At 45.3% G+C, this 25,685-nt stretch overlaps 1 protein-coding gene and 1 long non-coding RNA gene across 2 annotated transcripts in view; one reads left to right on the top strand and one right to left on the bottom strand.

Moving 5' to 3' along the window:
- The first annotated feature begins 854 nt into the window (after positions 1-854).
- PDPN (podoplanin) overlaps positions 855-25,685 on the top strand; it is a 28,085-nt gene continuing 3,254 nt past the window's right edge. Inside the window, 5 exon segments of the mRNA XM_060625589.2 lie at positions 855-1,113; positions 1,115-1,203; positions 19,750-19,886; positions 21,314-21,443; positions 25,496-25,534. Of these exon segments, the coding sequence (XP_060481572.1) occupies positions 902-1,113; positions 1,115-1,203; positions 19,750-19,886; positions 21,314-21,443; positions 25,496-25,534 (607 nt within the window). The 5' untranslated portion in view covers positions 855-901.
- Positions 21,437-25,685, bottom strand: part of LOC132673171 (uncharacterized) — a 34,402-nt gene continuing 30,153 nt past the window's right edge. Inside the window, exon 3 of the long non-coding RNA XR_009607895.3 lies at positions 21,437-21,906. This is a non-coding gene — a long non-coding RNA (uncharacterized LOC132673171). The remainder of the gene's footprint in view (positions 21,907-25,685) is intronic.

The following is a 25,685-nucleotide window of genomic DNA, read 5'->3' as shown; positions in this document are numbered from 1 at the left end:
TCAGAAGGAAAAAAAGTAACACACACACACACACACACACACACACACACACACACACACACCAAGTTTGCCTATTGCTAACATCCAGTACCTGAGAAACGGCTTAAACCAGTAAAGCAGGGATCATGAGTCCAAATTCCAGGATTAAAAAGGATGAGTGTCGGCTAGAAGTGGACACAGATTTGGTGACCAGGTGGGGCCTTTGACATTCCTGGGCTACGACACCTCACTCACGGCACACGGCCGTCCATCTGTCCGTCCGTCCAGCACCACAGCGCTACATCCAAAGGGAGGAGAAGCAGACCTCAGACTCAGCCTTTTTTCTAAAACTGCCAGAGCCAGGGAGTCCCCGAAAGTCCCTACCATCTCTCTCAGGCAGCCAGGACCCCAGAGCCCCCCTGCTCAGGTCCCCCAGACAAGGCACGATCTACCAGCCCGATCCGCCTCCGGGCCCACCCAGATGAGGACCGCCACTTTTGAAGAAAGCCGTCAAATTCAATATTTGCAAGAACAATCCCATGCTTGGTTCTAAAATTATTGGCCACACAAGGAAGAGTTTACTCCTCCTAACAAGAAAAACGTAGGCTTGTGCCTTACTCCTAAAACAAAGCAAAAAAAACAAAAAACAAAAAACAAAAAACAAAAAAAACCCCCACAATAATAAAATAAAATATTTTAAAAACTAAATTGCTCACTGCCTGCGTCCCCTTTCCCTCCTGTTGGGGCTCAGGGCCCTCCACAAGCCCTGGCAGCCCCCCACAGCTGCAGCCCTGTAACTTTAAACCTGGCCTGAGGTCATCGCTTTCGTGCTAGCCAAACAGAGGCAGAGGGCGGTCCTAGTGAGCCCTGGACTGGGACCACCTTAGGGCCAGCTGCTCCCCGCCCTCCTCGGGAGAGATAAATGCTGACTCCGCTCTCACTCTCTGCAAAGTTTCCAACTGCAAAGTTTGCTCCTCCGCTGCTGTGGGGGAAGGAAGCTCGGGGACCCCTCCCGCGCTGAGGCTTTTGCTCCCCGCCTTCCAGCCCCTACTCTCTGGTTCCACTGGGCGAGGGCCTCTGGCTGCAGGGCTTTTTAATCTTCCCCTGGCACAGACACCAGCTGCACGGGCCCCAAAGAGGACCAGTCAACCAAGAAGATGTGGAAGGTGCCGGTTCTACTCTTGGTTTTGGGAAGCGCCTGGCTCTGGATCCCGGCAGAAGGAGGTAAGACCCAGCAGAACGGCTCCGGCCGGGTGGGGACGAGTGCGAGCTGGGACTTGCTGGAATGCCTGGGCCTGGTATTTGAAGTTGCCCAGGAGAGCAGAGGGGAGCTGGGAGTGTGCGTGTGCCCGCGAGGCTGGAGGACGCCGGGAAGGAGAGACGGTGGCTTAGCTGGTGCCGAGTCCCAAAGCAATGGCTGAGCAGGGTGCGAGGAGGAGACCCCGCATCCACGGGCAGCAGGGGTGGGGAGCAGAGAGGGATGTCCCTGCAGGGCAGGCCACCTCCTGCCCACCCCCTGCTCAGCTCATGAGACCTAGGGTAGAAGGCTAGAAGCAAGGAGCCTTCCCCTGGCTGGGCTGCGCTTTCCTATAGGGCTGTGCATGGGAGGAATGCACATGGCCTCAGAAGAAGTTGGCCCTGGGTATCAGGAGGGACACTAAGCAGTACTGGGGTGGGGAGGACTCCCCTGTGCGGCGATGGTCTCCCTCTGGTGGTCGGCTGGTCTTACACCCTGTGCGCAACGTGTTGGACACCCCGGGGACCCCCATCATTGGGACTGTCTGGAAGAGGCGTCAGTTATCCTCCATGGAGAGGATGCTGCGTGTAGCAGGACTGAGCAGAGGGCTCCTGAGTAGCGTGGGGCAGTGGAGGACGGTTGTGAGCCTTGAGGCATAAGCTGGTTTGGGGCCCTGTGTTGAACTTGGCCAACACCAATGACCGAGTGAGTGTTTGGCATCTCCCTGGACTTTAACTGCATTAGATCTGCTGGTGGGGGCTCCACCTGCCCGCCAGCTATGCTTCCCCCGTCCCTTTCCCTCTTCGGACTCTTTCATCCACTTTATTTTTATCTGTTTCCCCGCATAGAATATAAGCTCTGGAGAACAGAGCTCTGTCCTAGTCTCGATCCTTAGGGCCAAAACCACATCCGGCACGAAGTAGCTGCTCACTAAATACTGACTGGAGGAGCTATAAGCTCACTCGTGATCTTTGGAGTTGGAGGTTGCTGAAAGGTAAACTCTTGTATTTTCCAAATGGAGGCTAGAGGAAGGTCTCGTACCAGAAAAAAAAAATCCTTCTGGGAGGGAGTGGCTGGTGGGAGGGTAGACCTCACCTAGGCAGCTATAATTCCACGCGAAGACAATAATACCCAGCCCTGGGGAAATTATACAGGGTGTGCTACTCTGTGCCAGGCCGTCTGCTTCAGAGAGACTTGAGCAACTGTTTTTACAGGGCCGTGGGCTATTCATGGCAGGTCCTATCTTTGGAACTTCTCTTTCCACTGGAACATACACAGCTCTGCTCTTCACTTACGTTTCCCTTTTGGCGACACAGTGTGCAGAAGATACCATTTCGTGCTCCCCCGGGGCCAAGGTGTGGGACACCCCCAAACTGAGCCTCATCCCAATTTAGCTAAGGGAAGGCAACAGCCAGGCAGCATCCTCTGTTTCCTCCTAGGAAAGGGTTGGCTGTAATTATCCTTGCGCCAGTTTTTGAATGTCAGAGGTGCTTTAAAGGAGGGGTTTGCCTGAGGCGTGAACCTGACTTAGGCCTCTGTAAACCTTGTCTGAAAAAAAAAACAACAAAGAAAGAAAGAAAGAAAAGGGAAAAAAGAAAACAAAGCAAAAAAAAACTACCAGCACAGTCGGTACTAAAAAATCTGTTAACGGCAGACACCCCCCCACCTTCCACCACCCCCTCTCCCCCCACCCCCCCCACCCCCGCACCTTCCACCCCCACACCCCCCCTCCTGCCCCAAGCTGTGTGTGGACACTGAATTGCAGGGCTGCCTTCGAGCAGCTGAGGCCCAGGAGGGGTTTTGTCTGAGGATAATGACTGAGGCGATGTGAATATGGATGAATAACTTCATTGAGCTGAGCTATTGTGGGTCCTGTTGCGGAGTTGGGCCGGGGGTAATTATGGGGATGAATTTTATTATCCTTCTCACAGGATCCTACTCCCTACGGGGTTTCCCTCCTCTGCTGTATGATCTGGTTCAGTTTTGTACTCTGGTCCTATGTGTCGTCGTCTTTGGAGCTGAGTGGCTCCAGAGGGGTACCGTTGTCCGCACATCTGGCCTTCTCCTGGATCATCAGGCCCCGCCCTCACTCTGAACTTTCATACAAAACACGTACTCCGGGGCCCATCCGGTATGGTTTCTTTTGTAAAATTCTGCAGGCTGCTGCTTGCTACAGACCCACATGTGATTTTTCCGGGACCAGTCCACCCAGGATTAATCATGCAGTGAACAAATTTCCCTGTGATTTCCCCGAAACTCTTGGCAGTGAGTTTCAGAGGCCCTGAGATCTTCATGAGCTGCTGAGAGTTTCTGTTCACTTAAAGACATCTATCAAGCATTTAATAAACACCAGGTCTGTTAGAGTCTTCGCGAGGGAAGTCTATCCCTTACACTGGTGTGTGAGATCCAAGATAGCATTTAATGGAAAGAAAAAACACATTTTTAAGAAGGATCCAAGTGCGAGAAGGCGAAGTCAGAACTTGGCGGATAAGGCAGGACCCTGGCTGAGCGGAGGTATACGACTCCTTCTCTCTTTCTCTGGCCTCTAAAATGAGTGGTCCATGAGCAACTCTCTACCAAAGAATTGTAAAGCCCCCAAACCTTGGCGTGACAGTGAGTGGTCTGGCCGAGTGGGGAGGACACCACTTCTCTCCCATTTCCACCCCCGCCACGTGCTAGGAATGTCATTGTTCCCTCATTTAACCATGGCAACTCCTTAAATTATACATCACTATCTTCAGAATATGCCAGAACTGGGTTTCCGAGATGGGTCTAACTCCAAACCCCAGGCTCTCTTCACTACATTACAAAACCACATAAGAACCAAAAGTTGAACTTGAAATTGAAGGTTTGTGTCATTTTAAACTCCTTAAACATGAATATATATATAATAATATTATAATATAAATAAATATAAACATATTTTATATATTTATATATATGTAATTATATAATTTTAATAATTATATAAATTTAAATTTAAATAGTTTATATATTATATAATTTATATAATTTAAATATATAAATATACAAATATATAAATTTAAATAATTTATATAATTCTATAATTTGTATAATTATATATAAATATATATAATATATAACATAATATTATAATATATATAAAGGTATAAAAAGTCCTCTACATTAAATACTTGCTATAATATTCCTATAAGAATGAAGACATCACAGTACGTTGAAATAGGATTCATTAATTCCTTCCCCGTATGGTAATCGAGCATCTCCTGAGTGCTTGGTACAGGGCCAGGTACTGGATTTGAGCTGTGAGCACTTTCGGGAGAGGCACACCTAACATTACAAAGCATTCCCTGAAGTCTTCACCAGCAGAGCAACGGACCTGTGCTTTAAATTCCATTGGCTTATCTGAATATTTGTCATATTTCAGGCTCCAAGAACAGGCATGCCAGGTTACAACTTGTGGAAATGTTTCAGGGGAGGATGTAGAGGACAAAAGACCCAAATGCCCAGCACTACCCTGGTGAAACTCATTTGAATAATCTGAATAAGAGCCTGCAAGGCTCTCGAAGGAAGCCTTGCCATTCCTGCCACCCTGAAACCCCTCCAGGAAACCCCCAGCGTGAGCGATTTGTTGGAAGAGAATCAAATGACTGGGGGCACGGGGTGGGGAGCCCTCCTACAGCCAAGTCAACAGTTATCAAGATAAGTCTTGATAGATTCCCATGGTGGGGGGAAGATAAGAAATGAAGCAACCTCGATTGAAATTTTGAATCCGTTCCCTACTGATTTCTTAAAACTTTGGGGGAAAGAAAGAGATCAGGCATTTGATCCGAGGGCTACAGGATAGAGCCAGGTTAGGGAACAGCTGGAATTCTGCCAACTTCATGCAAGTGGGGAAAATGAGGTGACAGCTTCTTTCCTCCTTGCCCCACTCCAGGGCCCATCAACCACTGGCGCCTAGTGGGGGGACCAGTCCAAGGCAAGAATTCCCTCGGGCTTCACACATAGGGGTGGGCAGGCTCTCCCTTCTTTTTGTCTGGCTGGGTGCCTTTGCCTGGGGAACTGCTCAGAGGAGGTGGGTTTGCCCTCTGAGGGGAATCACGCTGAGTCCAGAAGGAAGTCTGCAGATCTGAGCACCTCATTCACTTAGTTGTCTGGGGAGCTTGCAGACTGAAATTGTTTGGGGCAACACTCAATTTCATGCAGGGGGTGGGGGGAAATCAACAAAAGGATAATCATCTTTCTGGAGGATGATGGGCTCTCGACCAGGGTCCGGGGGATAGAGCTGCCAATGCCCCAGGCAGTGGAGAGAGTATCACTGAACACAGGGGGTAATGAATGACATTGACATTGTTAACGTGTACAGCATGCAAAGTACTGTCAATTACACAGACAACAGATAGGAAGCAGGGAAGGGGTGCTAGAAGATGTGATGAGAATGCAGTATTTTCCTGCAATTCATTACGATGTCTCTATCCAGGAGAATAAGATGCAACTTAGCATTGAAGGCTGTTATCGATAAATAGTGTCCTGCCTGAGGAAGAAGGTGTCAGTTTGCTGAGAATCTAGAAAGGGAGAGAAAAGTCATGAGGATTTGATGACGGTAAACCCGCCCTACCCAAGGAATTCATTTATTTACCAAGTACGTATTGAGTGACTGCTTTGTGAGTCAGGCAAGGCACATGTAATCCCTGTTTACAGCTAGTATGCAAGAGATCCTATCTGGTGGCCATGGGTGTTCTGATCCCGGTCACAGTGACTGTTCTATGGTGAATCAGGGACCTCTGTTCCATCACAGTCTGGAAATGTACTCCACGCAAGAGCCCCACCCTTTGCCTTTGTTTTATACACACCAAACAGCATCCCAGGTAGTTCACTCCTGAGAAGGGCATGCTGTGTATGGTGTTGGAAAGCTGTCTCCTGTTGGAAATAAACTATTTGGTTTCCTGGCCTCTTGTGAATTTGGCTGATGGGAAACAGTATCATCTGAGTTGGATCACCCCATAGTAAGATTAAATTTCTGGATCTATACAGCCAAGGGGACTGGATTCTGGTTGGGTGGTGGTAACAGCAGTGACTATGTAATAGCAGCTAACCTCTACTGGGTGCTTAGCAATTTCCAGCACTCTCCAAGCCCTGCTTCATTTAATCTGTGCAGCAGACCTACAAGGTAAGAACTATTTGCATTTCATAGGCCAGTGAGGAGGCTCAGAGAGGTTCAGTTACTTACACACACAGGCAGGTAGTAAATAGCAAAGGTGAGACTTGAATCCAGGCAGCCCAAGCCCAGAACCCATGCTCCTAACCACTCAACGCGACACCCACCCATACTTGGGCTCAAGGCTTCCAAGGACACCCAGAAAATCAGCCAATTGGTTTCTTCAATTACCCTTACAGTAACAACATCACTTGGTATTTGTTAGATGCATATTTCAGATTGAAGAGCTAGCTGGCGTTGGGGTACCAAACTGAAGGTCATGGTCCTGCCCCTTTACATATTTATAGGACACACATGTTATTAAGAACTTAAGAGCTAAGGATGGCTCAGTTGGTTAAGCCTACGACTTCAGCTCAGGTCATGATCTTGTGGTTCACGAGTTCGAGCCCTGTGCTGACAGCTCAGAGCCTGGAGCTCGCTTCAGATTCTGTGTCTCCCTCTCTCTCTGCCCCTCATCCACTTGTACTCTGTCTCTCAAAAATAAATAAAAACATATTTAAAAAATTAAAAAAAAAACACTTTTAAGAGTGAAAGAAGGAACACGAAGAGGGATCGCAGCTCACAGAGAGAAGCAAGACAAGTGGGTGTGGTGTTTAAGTGTAAAAAGAACATACAAGACAACATAAAACAGCATGTCCTGAGCAGCACAAACCATTATGTGCTCAGAGTCTGGAGATGAGATTCTTGTGGTTGTCAACAGTTGGAAAAAAAAAAACCATATGGGGCAGATGGGAATTGATCTTGACTGTGAAAAATGGTAGGATTGGCCGGACAAGGTGGCAGAGAAGGGCAGTCCAGGCAGGAGAGACTGCTTGAGCAAATGCACGGGAGTTGGAACAACCTGGAGTTTGTGTGGGAAGATGCATGGAGGCTCACTGGTGTTGGAGGAAGGGAAGTCAGGGAGAAGGACGAACCCCTGATGAGTGAGAGAGTTGGACCTTTTTTTGTAGGCAATAGGCAGTAACCGCAAATGGGAGTGAGGTGGGCCATGAATTAGCAGTTGTCAGGAAAAAAAATGATGACAGGAACCATATGGGATTGAATCTAGTTTATGGGACCAGTGGGGTGGGGTGGGATGGGGGGGTCAGGAGATAAGAGACTAAGTGTGGTAACAACAGAATGGGGGTGGGTGAGGTCAGATTTGGGGGAATCAGAGCCAGCTACTGACTTGTAGCTCAGTATTTCCTGATTTCTTACTCTTCCCTCATTTCCTGCGTTCTTACTATTCGCCTCTTAACCACACAACACTATTTACATTTTTTTATCCATAGGTAACTCACATATCATAAAATGAACCCTTTCCAGTTGAAGAGTCAGGGGCACCTGGCTGGCTCAGTCGGTGGAGCGTGTGACTCTTAGGGTTGTGAGGTTGAGCCCCACGTTGGGTATAAAGATTATTTAAAAATAAAATCATAATGGGGCACATAGGTGGTTCAGTTGGTTAAGCGTCCAGCTTCAGCTCAGGTCATGATCTCCTGGCTTATGAGTTCGAGCCCCGCATCGGGCTCTGTGCTGACAGCTGGGAGCCTGGAGCCTACTTCGGATTCTGTGTCTCCCTCACTCTCTGCCCCTCCCCCGCTCATGCTCTGTCTTTCTCTCTCTCTCAATTAAAAAAAAAACATTAAAAATAAAATCATAAATAAATAAAATAATCAAACCCTTAGGAATTTCTCCCGTTCCCCCCCACCCCCACCCCCTGCAACCACTGATCTATTTTTTAGGCCTATAGACTTGCCTACTCTAGGTATTTCATATAAATGGAATTGTACACTATGTGGCTTTTTGTGCCTGGCTTCTTCTCACTTAGCATGATTTCAAAAGTTCATTCCTGTTGTGGTGTGTGTGTCTCAGAATTTTATTAATTTTTTGTGGCTGAATAATGCTCCATAGTACGGATATACCGTCTGTTACGTATCCACTCATCAGTTGCTGGACACTTGGGTCACTTCCACTCTGGGGCTATAATGAGTAATATTGCTGTGGACATTCATGCACAAATCTTTATGTGGATGTGCTTTCATGTCTCTCAGGGATATACCTAGGAGTAGAATTGCCCGGTCATATGGTAACTCTATGTTGAACTTTTTAAGGCACTGCAACTGTTTTCTAAGTGGCTGCATCATTTTACATCCTACCAGCGATGCAGAAGGGTTCCAATTTTTCCAATCCTTAGCAGCACTTGTTATTTTCGGTTTTTTGTTTGTTTCATTTCATTTATTGATGGAAGCCATCCTAATGGGTATGAAGTGGTATCTCATTGTGATTTTGATTGACCAACGATGTTTAGCATCTTTTCGTGCACTTGCTGGCCATTAACCTATCTTCCTTTGGAGCAATGTCTATTGAAATCCTTTTCCCATTTTAAAATTGAGTTGTCTTTTTATTGTTGAATTTTTTTTAAAACATGTTTATTTATTTTGAGAGAAAGAGAGAGAGCATATGCACACACGTGAACAGGGGAGGGGCAGAGAGAGAGGGAGAGAAAGAATCCCAAGCAGGCACCATGTTCAACGTGGAGCCCAACTCAGGGCTTGATCCCACAACCCTGGTATCATGACCTGAGCTGAAATCAAGAGTCAAACAGTCAACTGACTGAGCCACCCAGGCGTCCCTGTTGAATTCTTTATACATTCTGGATACTAGACATTTATCAGACATATGAATCGCAAATATCCTTCCCATTCAATTTCTTGATGGTGTCCATTGAAGCACAAGTTTTAAAATTTGTGATGCAGTCCCATTTATCTCGTTTTTCTTTTATTGCTTATGTTGTTGGTGTCACGTCTAAAAACCCATTGCTTCATCCAAGGTCACAGAGGTTTACTCTTGTTTTTACCTCCAATAGTTGCATAGTTTAAGATCTTAAATTTAGGGTTTTGGCTCATTTGGAGTTACTTTTTATATGTGATACGAAGTAGAGATCCTACTCTGTTCTTTTGCATGTGGCTGTCCAGATGTCCCAGAACCATTTGTTGAAAAGGCAATTCTTTCCCCCATTGAGTTACTCAGGCACCGTTGTCAAAAATCAATTGACCATAAATGGATGGATTACTTTCTGGACCCTCAATTCTACTCCATTGTTGTGTACATCTGTCCTTACGCCAATGCCACACAGTCCTGATTACTGCAGTTTTGGAGTAAGTTTTGAAGTTGGGAAGTGTGAGTCTGCCTCCTTTGATTTTTTTTTTTTCTTTCAAGATTGCTTTGACTATTCTCATCACTATATTTTAGTTACTTGTATACACCTCTTGCCCGTTCAAGAAGAGAGCAGGATCCGTGCCTTACTCAGCACTTAAAAGAACATATGGTTGGTGCATCGTAAACATTTGTCAGGAGGAAGAGGGAGGAAACACAGTGATCCAAACTTTGGGCAGAAATAACAAGGAGGCAGGTGATAGAAATACAAAAAAATCAGGTTGGAGGGATGATAAGTTTGGAACCAATGTTATACGAAGGAGTTCAAGTTTGCGTACTCTGTTTTAGACGCAGTGACTTTGAGGTAATAGTAGGACATCCAGTTTGATGTATCTGATGGGTACCTGGGGAGATCATCAAAATGGCATCAGAAATAAACCCTGGACACACAGTTTGCTGCCTGAACTCCTCCCCATTCATCAGAACAAGGGGAGAAAGGTGGCAAGGAGGGTCAGAAGAGATTGCCCCCCCCACCAGCTGAGAACAATTATTTTTAATAATCTACCGAAGCACACTTCAGACTCCCCCGCCAGGCTCAGGATCAAGGCCGAGGGCAGCTAATGGAAACACAGCCACATTCTGCACATTCCTGCAAGGCCTCGTCCTCCTGGCTGCACAGCTGAGCTGTCTGCAAGCTGCATGGGTAGATGGTGAGGTCAGATCTAAAGGGGCTTCTCTTTTTACTCTTGCAAAATCAGGGCTTGCTCAGCTGACAGCCTTGAGTGAATCAGAAGCTCAGTTTCCGAGCAGATGGCGAGTGTTTCCCAAATGGTCCACCACGCGGTTGAGATGCACTGCTCCAGGGCATGACTTCTAAAGCAGGTTTTTTAGTCATTTGGTTTTTCAAGTACTCAACAGTCCTCACTATGAGGTGGCCTTTCTAACGGGACGCCAGACCCAGCTAGTTCCAGAAAAGTTATTACGGAGGTGTTGATTCCAGTTTACCAAGCTGAACTCATTTCCTCTTTTACAGAGAACATTCCGCTCTTGGTCAACAGAGAAAACCTCGCCCCGGGCTGAGTAATCTTGGTTGAGGTTGTAACCAACAGCATCCAGTTTTAACGCTGGAGGAGTCCTGGGCCCTGTTTGTGGTGGGCGGGGGGGGGGGGGGGGGGGGGCGGTGGTGAGTGGGTAAGTTGATATGTGAACACTGAAAAGGGGGGATATTCATGTATCCATTCAGCTCACAGAGGCCACGCTGGTGGGTGGGAGGCTGCAAACCTCCAGCAGAAGGTGGTGTTGCCCTCAGGAAGCTTATAGATGCTAGCAGAGAATAAGTAGCCAGTGTCGGTGTTATCCTGTGCTAGTTCAGAGGAATTACTTTCTCTTGTCACCTTGGAGAAGGAGTCTCGCACCGGGGCCAGGTAGAAGAGTAGGTGGGGTTTAGATGACAGTGCAGTCAGAAGATGAAACTTCGGGTGCCCTTGGCATCCAGAAGCCCAGGGAGCTGCTTCAGTGCCACCCCAGTCCTTGCCATGTGAAGTAGAGGGAATATGAGGGGAGCTGCAGGAAAGTAACCAGGATACATGGGGGCTGTGTGAGACGGTGGCTCGAGCGGGGCTTGGAGTCTGACAGATCCGATGTCTAATCCCTGTGTCACCACTTGCTGGCTACATGGGCAGTTTACTCTCAGGGTCACCGTCCTCAGCTTCAAAATGAGAATGACATTCGTTTGCAAGGCTTTTGTAAAGATCAGGAGAGCGTGCTGGGCACCATGGTTTGTACATTTTCCCCTAAATTCAAAAATAGCAGCCATTATTACAATACCTACCTCCTTGGAAGTGCAGACTGGTGCGGCCACTGTGGAAAACAGTGTGGAGGGTTCCTCAAAAAGTTAAAAACAGAACTGCCTTATGATCCCATAATTCCGCTCCTGGGTATTTATCCAAAGAAAATGAAAGCACTAATTCGAAAAGATACATACACTACTATGTTTATTGCAACATTATTTACAACAGCCAAGATATGGAAGCAGCCCAAGGGTCCATCCATAGATGAATGGACAAAGAAGATGTGGTGTATATATGCAATGGAGTATTACTCAGCCCTAAAAAATGAAATCTTGCCATTTGCAACAACATGGATGGATCTAGAGAGTATAATGCTAAGTGAAGTAAGTCAGAGAAAGGAAAATACCATGTGATTTCCCTCTTATGTAGGACTTAAGAAACAAAACAAAGAAAGAGACAAACCAAAAGACTCTTAACTATAAACTCAAAAAATTCTCAACTCTTAACTATAGAGAACACATGGATGGCTGAGGGGAGGTAGGTGGGAAGATGGGTGAACTAAGAGAGGGAGATTAAGGGTACCCTTATCGTGAGGAGCACGGAGTAAGTATAGAATTATGAATCACTATATTGTACCCCTGAAGCTAATATAACACTATATGTTAATTACACTGGACTGAAAAATAAATAGAACAAAATACCTGCTTCTCAGATAGCCATGGAGACTGTGAAGATTTGTGAAGGGCACACAGTGGGTCTCAGCTGATCTTCCCCCATCAGGTGAGAGAAAGAAGGCAGGTGGCTGGGAGCCTGGCGTCACGTCTAATGGCATGCATGTTCTGCTCTATTCACCTGCCAGTGACTGGGTGTGAGCCCTTGCTATGGAATTGAAAGATGAGTCCCCAGCCACATGGCCCCCTCTCCCTTCTTTTACTGCCCATGCTCAGCTACAGAGCTCTTCAGAATTCTGCCTCTTTTGGGGGCATTGTGGGGCCCCGTCTCCAAAGTCAAGGAACTCTGCTCCAAATCTTGATGTGTGGCATTTCTTCTGATTTCTTTAGAGGAACTAGTGATACCTGTGTGATCTCAGCCTTGACACGTCTCTCTTGAATTTCATGGGGGAGGCACAGGTCCCCAGTGCTAACAGTGGATGGTCACCCCTCGCCATTGGTCTGGGCCTGCAGGGACTGCCAGGGTGAGACACCGAGCAGCAGGCTGCTGCTCACCACAGATTGAACAGCAAAGCCACAGAGCTCATCCTCGGAGGGGCATTGTCCTATTTTCAGCCACGTTCGGGGGAAGGGGGAAGGTATTCAACAACTCTTGAGGGAAGCACAGTGGACAGTAGCAGGGTTTGGTCATGGAAGGGATAATTCAAAAGAAACGTCCTACTTGGGTGTCAGTGTTCTCTTTCCAACCGTTGGTCCACAAGCATCTACTGAAGGCTTACCACGGTGCCAAGCACTGGGACCATGGGGCAGTGTGGACTTTAAGTAGCACTGTGCCACCTGGAGGAAAATCACCGTGGGATACCGAGTGGCAGGGCCAAGCCTTCAAGGAGCTGCCTAGATTTTCCATGGCCACACTTTTGATCCAGTAAGCACTTTACCAGGGTCCAAGGAGAGGGTGGCTTAGAGGGGGAACCCATTGCCACATCAGTGATTATACTGACCACAACCCAGTGTCTGCCAGGAGCTGAGCACAGGCGCACAGCTCCGCGTCAGCAAGTGGTTTTCAATATTCCAAGGAAAGGCTCCTTCACAAGGGTCAGAGGATGGGCTGGCCCGTAGGACGGGAGGAGTAACTCAAAAGATGTGGTGAATAAAAGCTAAGTCCTAACACCCTTCTTCTGGTTGCAGAAACTGAGGGAATAACATCAAACAGCTAAATTGGGGCCGTTTGAATTGAGATGAAGAACCATATGAAGATCTGAGTATCTGGGGATCACTGTGGGTGGTCTGCAGGGTGCTAGAAAATGTTGGAGGTTGGCACCTTTCCACAGCTCTGGGTGTGTTTATTTTCAGGCTTCGGAGCACAGCATTGAGACATGATAGAAAAGTGATATGCAGAGGCCTATGTCTGGGCAAAGGAACAGAAGCAGGCATTTTTTTTTTTTTTTTTTTAATTTTTTTTGCTTTTGTTTTCCAAGTAGATGTTTTGACCTCTCTCTAAAAGCATTACTTCATCCTAAATGTAAGTAGGGAGTAGGGAATGCTAGAATTAATCGCTTAGTAATTACCCTACTGGGGAAAACCAGAATTTCCTAGGATGTAAGAAAAAAAAAAAAAAGGGCATTCGATTTCTCAGTGGCCACGAAAACCATTCCCTGGCCACGTATTTCTCCATGTTCAAAGGCTTTACTTGTGCATTTAGACGCTGGGACAGCTCAAGATGGTGGAACACACCAGGGACCACGAAAGACTGCCTTGATCTGTTGGCTAACACCGCGGGTTTTCTTTGGAAACCCCGAGGCTAGCTCAGCGTGTGGCTTCTTTATTTCTAAAATCAACTTTCCTGTTTCAAGATAAAATGCTGTGGAGGCCGCTTCTCCAGCTGTCTGCTTCTGAGGCTTCAGGTCAGCAGAAAGAGGGCAGCGGGAGCTTCTCCCTCATGTGGACATGGCAACCAGACAGAGGCTCTTAAACTTAGGGAGGGGACTTTCGTGGCTCTCCTAGCGAAACAAGGGGAAGTCCAGTAAAAGACTCAGCATTATGTAGTCAGTACATCCATTCATACTCTGAATGCTGTTTCTCAACGCAGCTGTCACAGATGCTAAAATGAATTCTTGGCTCCGATGTTTTGTGTTTATTTCTGATCGTTGGTGGGTGACGACTTCAGACACGTCCCGGCCATTACCGGTCTGTTTTTCTCCCCTTGCCCTGGTGCAAGCAGTGAGCCGCTCCTGCTGGGACAGCCGGGTAGCTGGAGTGGTCTCCCTGCCTCAGTCAGATCCCAGCACCATTCTTGATGGACCCCCGCCCCCACCACCAGCCTTCACATGGCATTCCGACTCCAGTAACGTCATCTTCTGGCTTCCCCTCACACTCCGATTGAAAGGAAAATCCCACCCGACTGGCCCTCCACACCTCCTCAGTCTTGCTTCTTTCATCCAGCCCCACTGACCACTCTGTCTCTTCAGTGAGTGGTGCCGCGGGCTCACTCTCGGCTTCCAGGTTAATTAGACCGGCTCTTCCTGTCCACAGTTCACATGTTCATTCAACAAATACCTACTGGGTGTCTCCTGTGTACCAGGTATTTTAGGCAAGGGGGGACATTGAAGTAAACGGCCGTTATTGAGTTTATATTCTAGTGGGACAGCCAGTTAGTGGATCTACAGCATGAGAGGTTGAGGACTGTGGTATACGTGTGAGGGTGTGTGGAGGGAGGGAATTTCACTTCGGTCATGGGAAAAGGCCTCCCCGAGAAAGTGCCCTTTGAGGACAGATCTAAGGGGGTGGAAGAAAGCTATCTTGAGGTTTTCCTTGTTTGCTTGTTGGAAGGATCCCCCCACCACCGCTGATGGTACCCAAATCCATGAGAGAACTCACCTTGTTCGCTCCTCTGTCTCCAGTGCCCAGAATGGGACCCAACACGTAGTAGGTACACATGGACTATTTGGGGATATACAGGTGAGCCTTGGGAAGATTCCAGTCTTGATCATTCCTGCCGCCTTCATTTGCGGAGCAAGGGAGAGCTGCTGAAAGAGTCACACTCTTATAAAGCAGGTCACACCTTCCTTCTATACCACTTCTGAAAGCTTAGTCCTCGAAGGGACTCATTTGAGGAAGCTGAGATTCTGGTTCCTACACAAGTCAAACTGGAAGATTCTAACCAGATGGGATTTCATAAGAGGACGTGTGATGCCAGAGGAAACAGTTGCTTCTGACAACCAGGATTATAATTTATGAGAGGATGGGGGCTGAAGAGGAAGGATGTCAGGACCCAGGGTAGGGGGCTGCGGGCTTTCTGGGCCACCATGGCCACGGTGGCACCAAGATGTCTTTTGTTGTGTTGGTTACTACACGGATGAGCTGTCACAACACACGGCTTTGTGTCTGCTCACCACCAGGTGAACCAGGCAAATCATTTAATTTCCAGTGTTAGACAATTATTCTGACACTTGTTGAAGCAGGTGGAGGACTTTATTCAAGACTTATCCCAAGGGGGGTGAGAAATAGAGCTCAGCTCGAAATGCAGCAAAGGTAGCTGGGGGTTTATAAGCAAGGAGCAGAGTATGTGGTTGGGGGGGGGGGGGACAGTGAATGGCCAATTATGGAGAAGACACATCAAGGGTAGGGGGTTCTTGCTAAACTGGCCTGACAGGATTCTTGCTCAAGGCAGGCCTACCACTTAGACATCAAAGGTGGGGGATGGGGAACTTGGTCAGTTGGGAGCTGATTTCAGACTCTTGTTGAAACAAGACTCTTGTGGGGCGCCTGGGTGGCTCAGTCGGTTAGGCGGCTGACTTTGGCTCAGGTCATGATGTTGCAGTCTGTGAGTTCGAGCCCCGTGTCGGGCTCTGTGCTGACAGCTCAGAGCCTGGAGCCTGTTTCAGATTCTGTGTCTCCCTCTCTCTGACCCTCCCCCGTTCATGCTCTGTCTCTCTCTGTCTCAAAAATAAATAAACGTTAAAAAAAAAAAAAAAGAAAGAAACAAGACTCTTGCAAGGATGGGTAGGGATACCTAAGTAGAATTTGGTCAAGGGGAGATCTTTGTCGGCCTCACTTTCTTCATCTGATAAAGGGGACAATGATGCCAGTGCAACTCACCCACAAGGCCATTTTGGAATAAAGTCAGCCGAAAGATAATAAACAAATAAACCCTACGTGGCTGCACAAATGTGGTGGGGGGCGGGGGGAGGGTGATGTTATAAAGCTGGGCCTCCCACGTTAAGTAGAACATGCAACTTGGAAAGACCTCGATGAACTTCTGTTGAAGTAGTCTACCCTTCCTCCTCACTCTCTACACCCCTACACCCGTGGCGTTGAATTCATCCGGCAGCGGTTAGCTGATATGAGGAGGAAGGGGGAGCCGATGGTAAGGGGAGCACGGATTTTGGAATCGGTTCTGGAAAGAATCTGAAGACAGAGGGTGGCATGGAAGAAGGGGCAGATGGCAGTGCCCAAGCCACTGCAGCTGGTCCTTATACTGAAAGCTCCCTCCCATGACCATGACATGGTACTTGAAAGAAGACCTTTGTGTCAGCGAGAGCTAGTTTTGAAGCAGGGGGAGAAGGAGAGTTTATTGGGACAACCGGCCCATCTTTCAGGGGAAATCAAATTATATCCCCATTTTACATCATACTTCAAAAGAAGCACAAGGCAAATAGAAATATGAAGTGTAAGAACAAAACCATAAGGGCTCTGGGCTGACAGTGTGGAGCCGGCTTGGGGTTCTCTCTCCTTCTCTCTCTGCCCCTCCTCCACTCGCACACACGTGCACGCACTCTCTCTCTCAAAATAAATAAATAAATATTTTTGTTAAAAAGATAGTACCTTAAAAAAAAAAAAAAAAAGAGTATATTCCTTCCAACAGGGGGCTCGAACTCATGACCCTGAGATCCGGATCTACCAACCGAGCCAACCAGGTGCCCCCAAAGGATGCATTCCTAAGGTATAAAGAACACTTACAAAACTGTAAAAAAGATGAGTGCCGTAAGAGAAAAATGGCCACAAGAGAAGATATTTTTAACGGCCAACAGATAAATGGAAGAACTCCCCACTTATCAGGAATGTCCATAAAACCAGAAGATTGAAAACACTTATTTAAAACATTCTGACCAAGAACTTGGGACTATTACTATTACAGTAGCAGCATGATTTACCTTGCATCTAAATTCTAAGATATTTTAAATGAAAGGCCCTCCCCTAACTGTATGTAAACTAGAAGAATTCCTTTGGAGAGGTCGGGCTTCCATGCAAAGATAAAAGTGATTCATAATTAGCACTTTCAAGCCAATAAACATCTCCTCAGTTCTTACTTGTTCTCAAGCTTAAGAACCTCAAGGTGAAATGGATTTATCACATCTTCTCATAGGTAATATAAAGTTTGGCCGAGCTCTTGAAAGAATAACACCTACGCACAAATTCCAAAGCAAATGGATGGGTTGCCACCATCTTTGGAAACTTCCATTGATTCTGACCCCCAGGCTGGGTGAACCTGGGTGAGGCTGGAATCGTGAGATCATGAGGGTACACGGCAGCAGAAGTGACCCTGTGATTGTACGTTCCTCACTGCACTTATACAAACAGCTGTGGGTATTGCCTGCCACACACGTGTCTTAGGAGGAAAAAGGATCCGAGATGAAGGGCATCAAGACACGATTTGAATTTCACCGTTGAAGGGAAAGGGGCGTCAATCGCTGACTGGAAACGCGGCAGCTGGGCTGGTAGGAACTCTTCACCCAGGAAAGCCTTCCGCCAAAATAATACGAGGGACAATTGAAGATCCCTTGTTAAAGATCAACTTTCCCATGGAGCAAAAAGAATGCCAGGGCAGTGAGACAAAAGCCATGCATCTTAATCATGAGTGTCATTCATAAAACGCCCTTTGTCTATTCAGGGCGATTTTAGTGCTTGGCTCTGTGGGCCAAGAATAGAAAAGAACAAGAAGGAATTTTTTATCAAGTTACGCTTTCAATGAGCTGAACTTTCTATGAAAGAATTCAAACCAACTTCATTCAGTACTTGATTTTTTTTTTTTTTAAAGCAAGGGTGTTTTGTTTTGTAAAGTTGGAAGCTACCATATAGTAAATGGTTTTGCTAAGCAGCCTCCAGAAAACATTTGTAAAATTCATGATTTGTAAACTGTTCAAACCTGGAGGGGAAGAAAAGGGGTATAGGGGTGTGTGTGTGTGTGCGTGTGTGTGTGTGTTTAATAAGGACAACTTGCCTGGCAAAGAGATATCTCCCTCTTACATTCAACATTGGTCTACCACCAGAGTCATAAATCCTGGTGGGAGCCCATCGCTGGCCCCACCCCCACCCCAGCAAGCAGCCAGGAGGGGAGGCTGCTTGCACGAAGGTATTCAGTTATTGCTAACTGGTGAAAGCCATTTCCCCCCCAGATGAAAAAATAAATGTATATGCTTAGGGGGCTCAACCAAAGCCATAGATAGGCAGCCCTGGATTAGGACTCCAGATGCAAAGAGAAGGCTCACAGAACAAGCGAATTTACTCTTGAGACTTTCTCCCTCTATGCATCAGCAAAGAAGTTATGATCAAATATTTATTAGCTGTGCCTTTGGCTGGGCTCTCTAAGCATAGGGAGAAATAAGGTATCTTAAGGCAAGGACTGGATTGTTAACTTGAGCACTGCCTGGATACAAACATCAACTCTTTAATTACACAAAGAAGCCTCCAAGCACCCCAGCCCCTCTTGCTCCTAGGACGTGTGTTTGCTTAGTTTGCAACTGTATTTAGTCATGGAATTTCCAGAGCCACTCTGAGTATGGGGAGGGAGCCCGTGGCCAATGAGTCAGATTTTTAACTCACGAAAAGGGTTATTTGATGAGTTGAGATGATGCCCTTGCTTGGTCGTGATTTAGTTTGGGATCATTGAGACAGAGGTTAAAGAAAAGGCCACTGTTGTTATCTGTTCCACTCCCCCACCCCACCTTTGTGTGGAATTCAACCTGCTATCCCACCCCACCCATCCCCTGCTCCTCTGAAAACCTTTCTGGTTTGCACAACAGGGTCATTCATTCAATGTTAAAGCAGAAAAACCCCAGCCTGGGGCACCGAGGTCCCTTATTAGTTTAGCTCTCTGTGCACTAAGAATCCTATTGGCTACCTCAGCACGTTACATACATTACTATCTCCCATAGATAGTAACCTCAACTATAAACTAAGAAGTTGACCTCACCTATGAGATCCGTGGTCAGAGGCAATGGTTCTCCTCATTCAAGGAGACAGCAGTCTCAAAATTAAATGGAAAGCAAGCTTGATTTTTAAGGATGGAGGTCTCCTTCTGGACATTATGATTCAGAATGTTTAAGATAGAGCCTGCAAATTGGTATTTTTAGAAGTCTTTCCACGTGACTCCAATTAAATTTTTTTCCAGGTCTAAATGATATTCTAGCAACCCGAATGCATTAGTTCATTGTATGAAACGACACCAGGAAGAACCTGGTTCATTACTGAAAAGGCAAGGTCTATATCCCTCCTGTTACCGCAGTGGGGAAGGGCTGGCGGCTTCACCATTTTGTATTTTTATCTCCCTTTACCTTGCTATGGAGACAACCAGGTCCTTGTATGTGACAGAGGTGCAGCAAGGAGAGTGTTTTGTGGTAAGCTCCCCCCAAAAACAATCCCCAAAAGAAATGGTAAAGAAAATAATCTGATTGTAGCTGGCCAGTTAGGTCTGCCCACACAATTTCTACCTTAAGCCCTGACCCAGTCTTTCTTTTTTAGCTAGCACGGTCCGGCCAGAAGATGACATTATGACACCAGGTGTGGAAGATGGCATGGTGACCCTAGGTGCAGAAGACAATGTGGTGACCACAGGTGCCGGTGCAGACCCTGAGGAGTCTACTGGCCCGACAGGTCTGGTGAGTGTCCCAGGAAGAGTGTCCCCGGAAGAGAGGAAGTTGCCCCACAGCCGTGCAACCACATGCAAGGATACTTTATGACTGGCTTAGTTCACTTTGCAGAGTGTCCTTAGGATTTATCCATGTTGTAGTGCATGTGAGAATGTCCTTCCTTTTCAAGGCTGATTATTATTCCACTGTATGTGTGTACCACATTTTGTGCATCTGTTCATTGGTCAGTGGATGTTTGAGTTGCTTCCAACTCTTGGATCTTGTGAACAGTGCTGCCATGAAAAATGGATGTGCAAACACCTCTTCCAGATCTTGCTTTCAATCGGGTATACACCCAGAAGTGGGATTGATGGGTCGTAAGGTTGTTCTATTTTTAATTTTTTTGGAGGAACCTCTATCTTGTTTTCCATAGCGGTTACACCATTTTACACCCCCGCCAGCAGGATACAATGATTTCAGTCTCTCCACCTTCTTGCCAGTACGTTATTTCCCATTCTTTTGACAGGAGTGAGGTGATCGTCTCATGGTGGTTTTAATTTGCCTTTTTCTAATGTTTATGTTAAGACACTGAGCATCTTTCATACGCTTGTTGACCATTGTCTATCATTTCTGGGGAAAGGTCTGTGCGAGCCCTTCTGCCCATTTTTGAGTCAAGTTATTTGATTCTTTGTTGCTAAGTGGTAGGAGTTCTTTATACCCTTATCAGATGTATTATTGGTAAATATTTTGTCCCATTCCACAGATTGCTTTTTTACTCTGTTGATTGTGTCTTACGATGCACGAAGTTTTTAAGTTTGATGGGGTACCACTTATCTAATTTTGCTTTTGTTGCCTGTGCTGATGAGCTTATTTGTCCAATGCCACATTGGCATGAACTTTGAAGTCAACAGAACCACTTCTAAGTCACCTTCTGTTGCTTGTTATCTGTCTGACTTTGGGCATGTTGTCTAATCTCTCTTGGCCTCATCCAGACTATAGGACTAATATTAGGATTGACTTTAGAGGGTTGTTTGTGGAATAAATGAGAAGGTATTTAAAAGGCTTAGCACGTAGTAAGCTCTCAATAAAATTCAGTTATTACTCTAATTGGAGGAGGGAGGGCATTGAAACAGGATACAACATAATATGTGCCAAATAAAGGAAAAATGCCATTTAAGTTCAGGGAGATAAGGAATTAAAGCCTAGTGACCTGGTATTTTCTAAAGAATTAAGACCCTATGGAGTCAACATTTGATATTTATTTGTGGAGTACGTTTGGTTTTATTCCTATCCCCACTCTGTCATTTCTGTTTGTTTTCTTGTTTCCTGTTTAAATTTAAGTCATCATATATTTTATATATTTATGCCACTTTAAATCCCTTTCTGTTATAAGGCTGAATATATATTTTAAAACATTAGATTTTATTTCTCTTTTGTCTCATTTACTTCTCCAACAGGTGCCAACAAATACAGAGAGTATAACAGACTTTCACATAGAGGATGGGCCGACTCAAGAAAGTACAGGCCATGCCAATGAAGAAAGCCAGAGCACCACAACCTTGAATGTGGTGACCAGTCACTCCATAGGTAAGAAAATCAGTCGCCCCAATAGGTATTGATCTTCTTTTGCATGATCAGTGCATTCCAAATATCCATGAACAAATCCAATGATTAGTGGCACATATATTGGAACATAAGAGTGAATTCTGAACCAAGCCTTCTGTGCTAGCTTCAGAATTCGACTTATAGGGTTGCTAAACTGAATCCGATTTATTGGGTTGCTGAACACAGCTCTCCACTTTGAATGACAACTAGTGAAAATGTCCCTAAGGGGCAAGTTAGCTACCAGTGTCATGTTGCTGACTGTAACTTGATACAATGTCACACTAAGAACTTCGCATTGACTCCCAGGAGCAGAAAACCCAAGCAACCTATGTAACCAGTCTTACCAGGATTTGGGGCTGTCCTTGTGATTCATAGTTGACGCCTGCAGCAATGTGAATGGAGCACTGTCTTGGGTCTTGGCCATTATTATGGGTATAGACCATCACTGAGAAGGAGGAAAAATAATTGCCATTACAACTTAGCAATGGAAAAAAAAGCCTCCTATTTCTAGAGCTTTTAGGAGAAATTCAGTTGTTTGGGATTTTTTTTTAATGTTTATTTATCTTTGAGAGAGAGAGAGAGAGAGAGAGAGAGAGAGAGAGAGAAAGACAGAGTGTGAGTGGGGGTGGGTCAGAGAGAGGAAGACACAGAATCCGAAGCAGCCTCCAGGCTCTGAGCTGTCAGCACAGAGCCCAACGAGGGGCTTGAATCACGAACTGTGAGGTCATGACCTGAGCCAAAGTTGGACGCTCAACTGACTGAGCCACGCAGGGGCTCCTATTTGAGATTTTTTTCTTTATTTCTTTATTTCTTTTGGAGTAGATGGGGGTGGGAGAGGGAAAAAAGTGATCCTCCAATAATTGCACTGAATGTTTGCTAATTATTTTATCTAGATGAGTGTTTCCATCTTTAAATGAAAGTCAACATAAAGACCTTACCTAAATTAATGGTTCCTCCAATCAGTTGCCCATCTGAACACCTAGAAAATTACTCTTTATTGTTCAGTATACATTTCTAGACCCTATCACCATTCTGTTTTTAAAAACTATAATGCTTCTGATTTTTTTTAATTGCTTTATATTTGTGCACAAAATGTCCATAGCAGCATCATTCACAATGGCTAGAACACGAGAGCAGCTCAGATGTCCATCAACATGAATGAATACACAAAATGTGATATATACATTTAATGAACTAATATTCAGCCTTTAAAAGGAAGAAAATTCTGACACATGCTACAATATGCATGAAGCTTGAGGACATTATGCTAACTGGAACATACCAGTCACCTAAAGACAAACACTGTATGATTCCACTTATATGAGGTACTAGACTGCCTAGAGTCAAATTCATAGAGACAGAAAGTAGGAGGGTGGTTGCCAGGGGCTTGGGGGAAGGAGTGAGGAGTTGGTTTAATGGCTATGGGGTGTCAGTTTTGTCAGATAGGAAGAGTCCTGGAGATGGATGGCAGTGGTGGTGGCACAAGAGCGAATGTGTTTAATGCCACTAAACTGGCTATTTAAAGATGGTGAGGATAGTTTTATGTTATGTGTATTTTACCATGATAGGAAAGAAAAAAGCTGTATGAAGTACTTTGGGAATAAAGCCACAAAGTCTCTCTGAGATGCTAAAGAAATGGTTACCATTTATTTATTCTTTTTAATGTTTATTTATTTTTGAGAGAGAGAGAGACAGAGCATGAGTGGGGGGGGAGCAGAAAGAGAGGGAGACACAGAATCTGAAGCAGGCTCCAGGCTCCAAGCTGTCAGCACAGAGCCCGACATGGGGCTTGAACTCACAGCTGTGAAATCATGACCTGAGCTGAAGTAGGACACTCAACCGACTGAGCCACCCAGGGCACCCCAAAAAATGCTTACCATTTAAGCACTAGATAGGACCAAATAGGGCTACGGAAGGAAAGAATCATCAATATGGTCATTGGAAAACATTTCAAAATTTTGGAGAATCGGTTGCGTGTAAATGAGTTGACAGCTAATTACCTCCAGAAAATGGAGCCTTCTTCCCATAATACCAGGATACCTCTCCTATTCCTTTAAAACAAAATTCTCAGTTCTCTGGAAAATACTCATGATTAGTCTCCTGTCCTGTCTCTTGCCCCACCCTGTCACAAAAACTGTGACTTACCGCACATTTCCCCATAACACACCAGTATCCCAGAAATTTTCATATGTGAGTTAAAATATAATTATAAGCACTTGGTTTTTAAGAGCTGATTTTATTAGGGCAGCAGATGTCTTTCCCACGAAACACCCAAGTATGATGACGTTCACATGTATGTATGACACATTCTCATGACTGCAGCCACCGTCACCGGGTGGGAGCCAGGGAGTATAGAACTAATAAGCTTTAATTTGGTAACGAATCTTCCACATGAATTTTTGGTAATATGTTTTCTGACCAACGGTGTCACAACGGCTGAGGATGTGTTGTAAGTCTGGAATCAGCAGCTCCCAGTTTAGTTCACGATAAGCGAATGGTTGACTTTTTTCTACTGGTAGTTGGCAACCAAAGATGACCTTTCAGGACTGATTCCATGACACCTTTGTTCTGGGCTGGCCTCAGACCCAACAGTCTCACCCCCTTTTTAGGTGGGATTGCACCATCAGCTTGAGCTCCATGTAAATGCTCCACAGCTATGAGTTCAGCTCAGGCCAGCTGGCAGAGCTGGATTCAGACGCTCTTATCCTGGGACCATCTTGAAAAGGTGCTTTTTTTTTTTTTTTTTTTTTTTTTTTGGAAGAGAGCCTTGGTACAAAGACTTCTTTCAAATTCAAGCATTAGGAAAAGTAAGCATCTTGCAGATGGTGCTTTCCCCTTTGATTAGAAAAGCTCTTGGATATCTGCGGTATTTGCAGGTTGTGAACCACAGTCCTAGGGAGGCACCTAATTGATCCACTTCTCTCTGTTGTTTCATTAAATCAAAGCCTCTTGACTTTTTCCTCCATCTGCAAACTAGGTAAATCACCACCACCCAGAGGAGTTAAGGACTTAGTGTGCAAGCAGGGTGATGGGAAAAATAAAACCCAAAGCGTACATTTTTAAATAGACATTGTGTAAAATTATCTGAAAGAAACTCACAGCTTTATTACTTTAAGTTAATAACTCAAACCCATGTGATAGGTTAATGAGAATATTCACATTGTAACTATGGGACTAGGTTTGGCTACAGAGAGAAATCCTAAAATAACAGAGGCTAAACACAAAGGGTATATTCCCTCATTAAAAAAAAAGAAAATTTAATGCTTATTTTTGAGAGACAGAGACAGAGCGTGAGCAGGGGAGGGGCAGAAAGAAGGGGAGACACAGATTCTGAAGCAGGCTCCAGGCTCTGAGCTGTCAGTACAGAGCCCAATGTGGGGTTTGAACTCATGAACTACAAGATCATGACCTAAGCCAAAAGTCAGGTGCTTAACTGACTGAGCCACCCAGGTGCCCCAAGGTATATTCCCTCATTAAACTTAGCTGGGCATATTGCTGCCCTGTAAGATGTGGGTTTTGCTACTAAAGAAAAAGCAGGGAATTGATACGTAAGACAAATCACTGTCTGGGCCTATCTTCCAGAACTAGAGTATATTGTTCTAAAACAAAATCTTTCAAAATCAAACTCATCACTGTGAATGAGTGTTCTACGGTCTTGACATTGGACCATAGAATCAACAGCCTTGGCTTCTTGTGTCATTCAAACCTCTGAAACTTTGTGACCATTTATGTAAGATTTCTGTGGGTCAATTTCCTTGACTCTGCTCTCTAAAGTGGGTGAGAAAAAAGATACACCAAAGTGCTATGGGCCCATAGGTGTGAAGAAGCATTCATAAATTCAATAATAATACTTTTGAAGATAGGATCATGTCAGAGCTTGCCTAAAAATCCTCTGATCCAATTTATTTAAGAAATTATCCTCTTTGCTTGTGCCTTGCTGCCTTCCACTTAGAGTAAATTAATCTTTTGCCAGTTGTTAAATTATAGTTATTAAATCCTAATAATTCTGTATCATTACATCTCTTTCTTCCCAGAGAAAATAGGTGAAGACACAGAGACAACAGTTGAGAAAGGTAAGCTAGATTTTGTTATCAAAATATTTTTGTGGGAGTTTAAAAAAAAAAGTTTCTTTGAAGCTAATCTTTTGATGAATGACATTCTTTCCTGGATTGTAGTCAACAAGAGTGCAATACAGAACCTTCTGAGAACAGGTTTCAAACCTCT

This window comes from Panthera onca, chromosome C1 (genome assembly GCF_046562875.1).
Source record: "Panthera onca isolate mPanOnc1 chromosome C1, mPanOnc1 haplotype 2, whole genome shotgun sequence".
In the NCBI taxonomy this organism is placed as follows: Eukaryota; Metazoa; Chordata; class Mammalia; order Carnivora; family Felidae; genus Panthera; species Panthera onca.
This window is presented reverse-complemented; position numbering and strand designations above follow the sequence as displayed.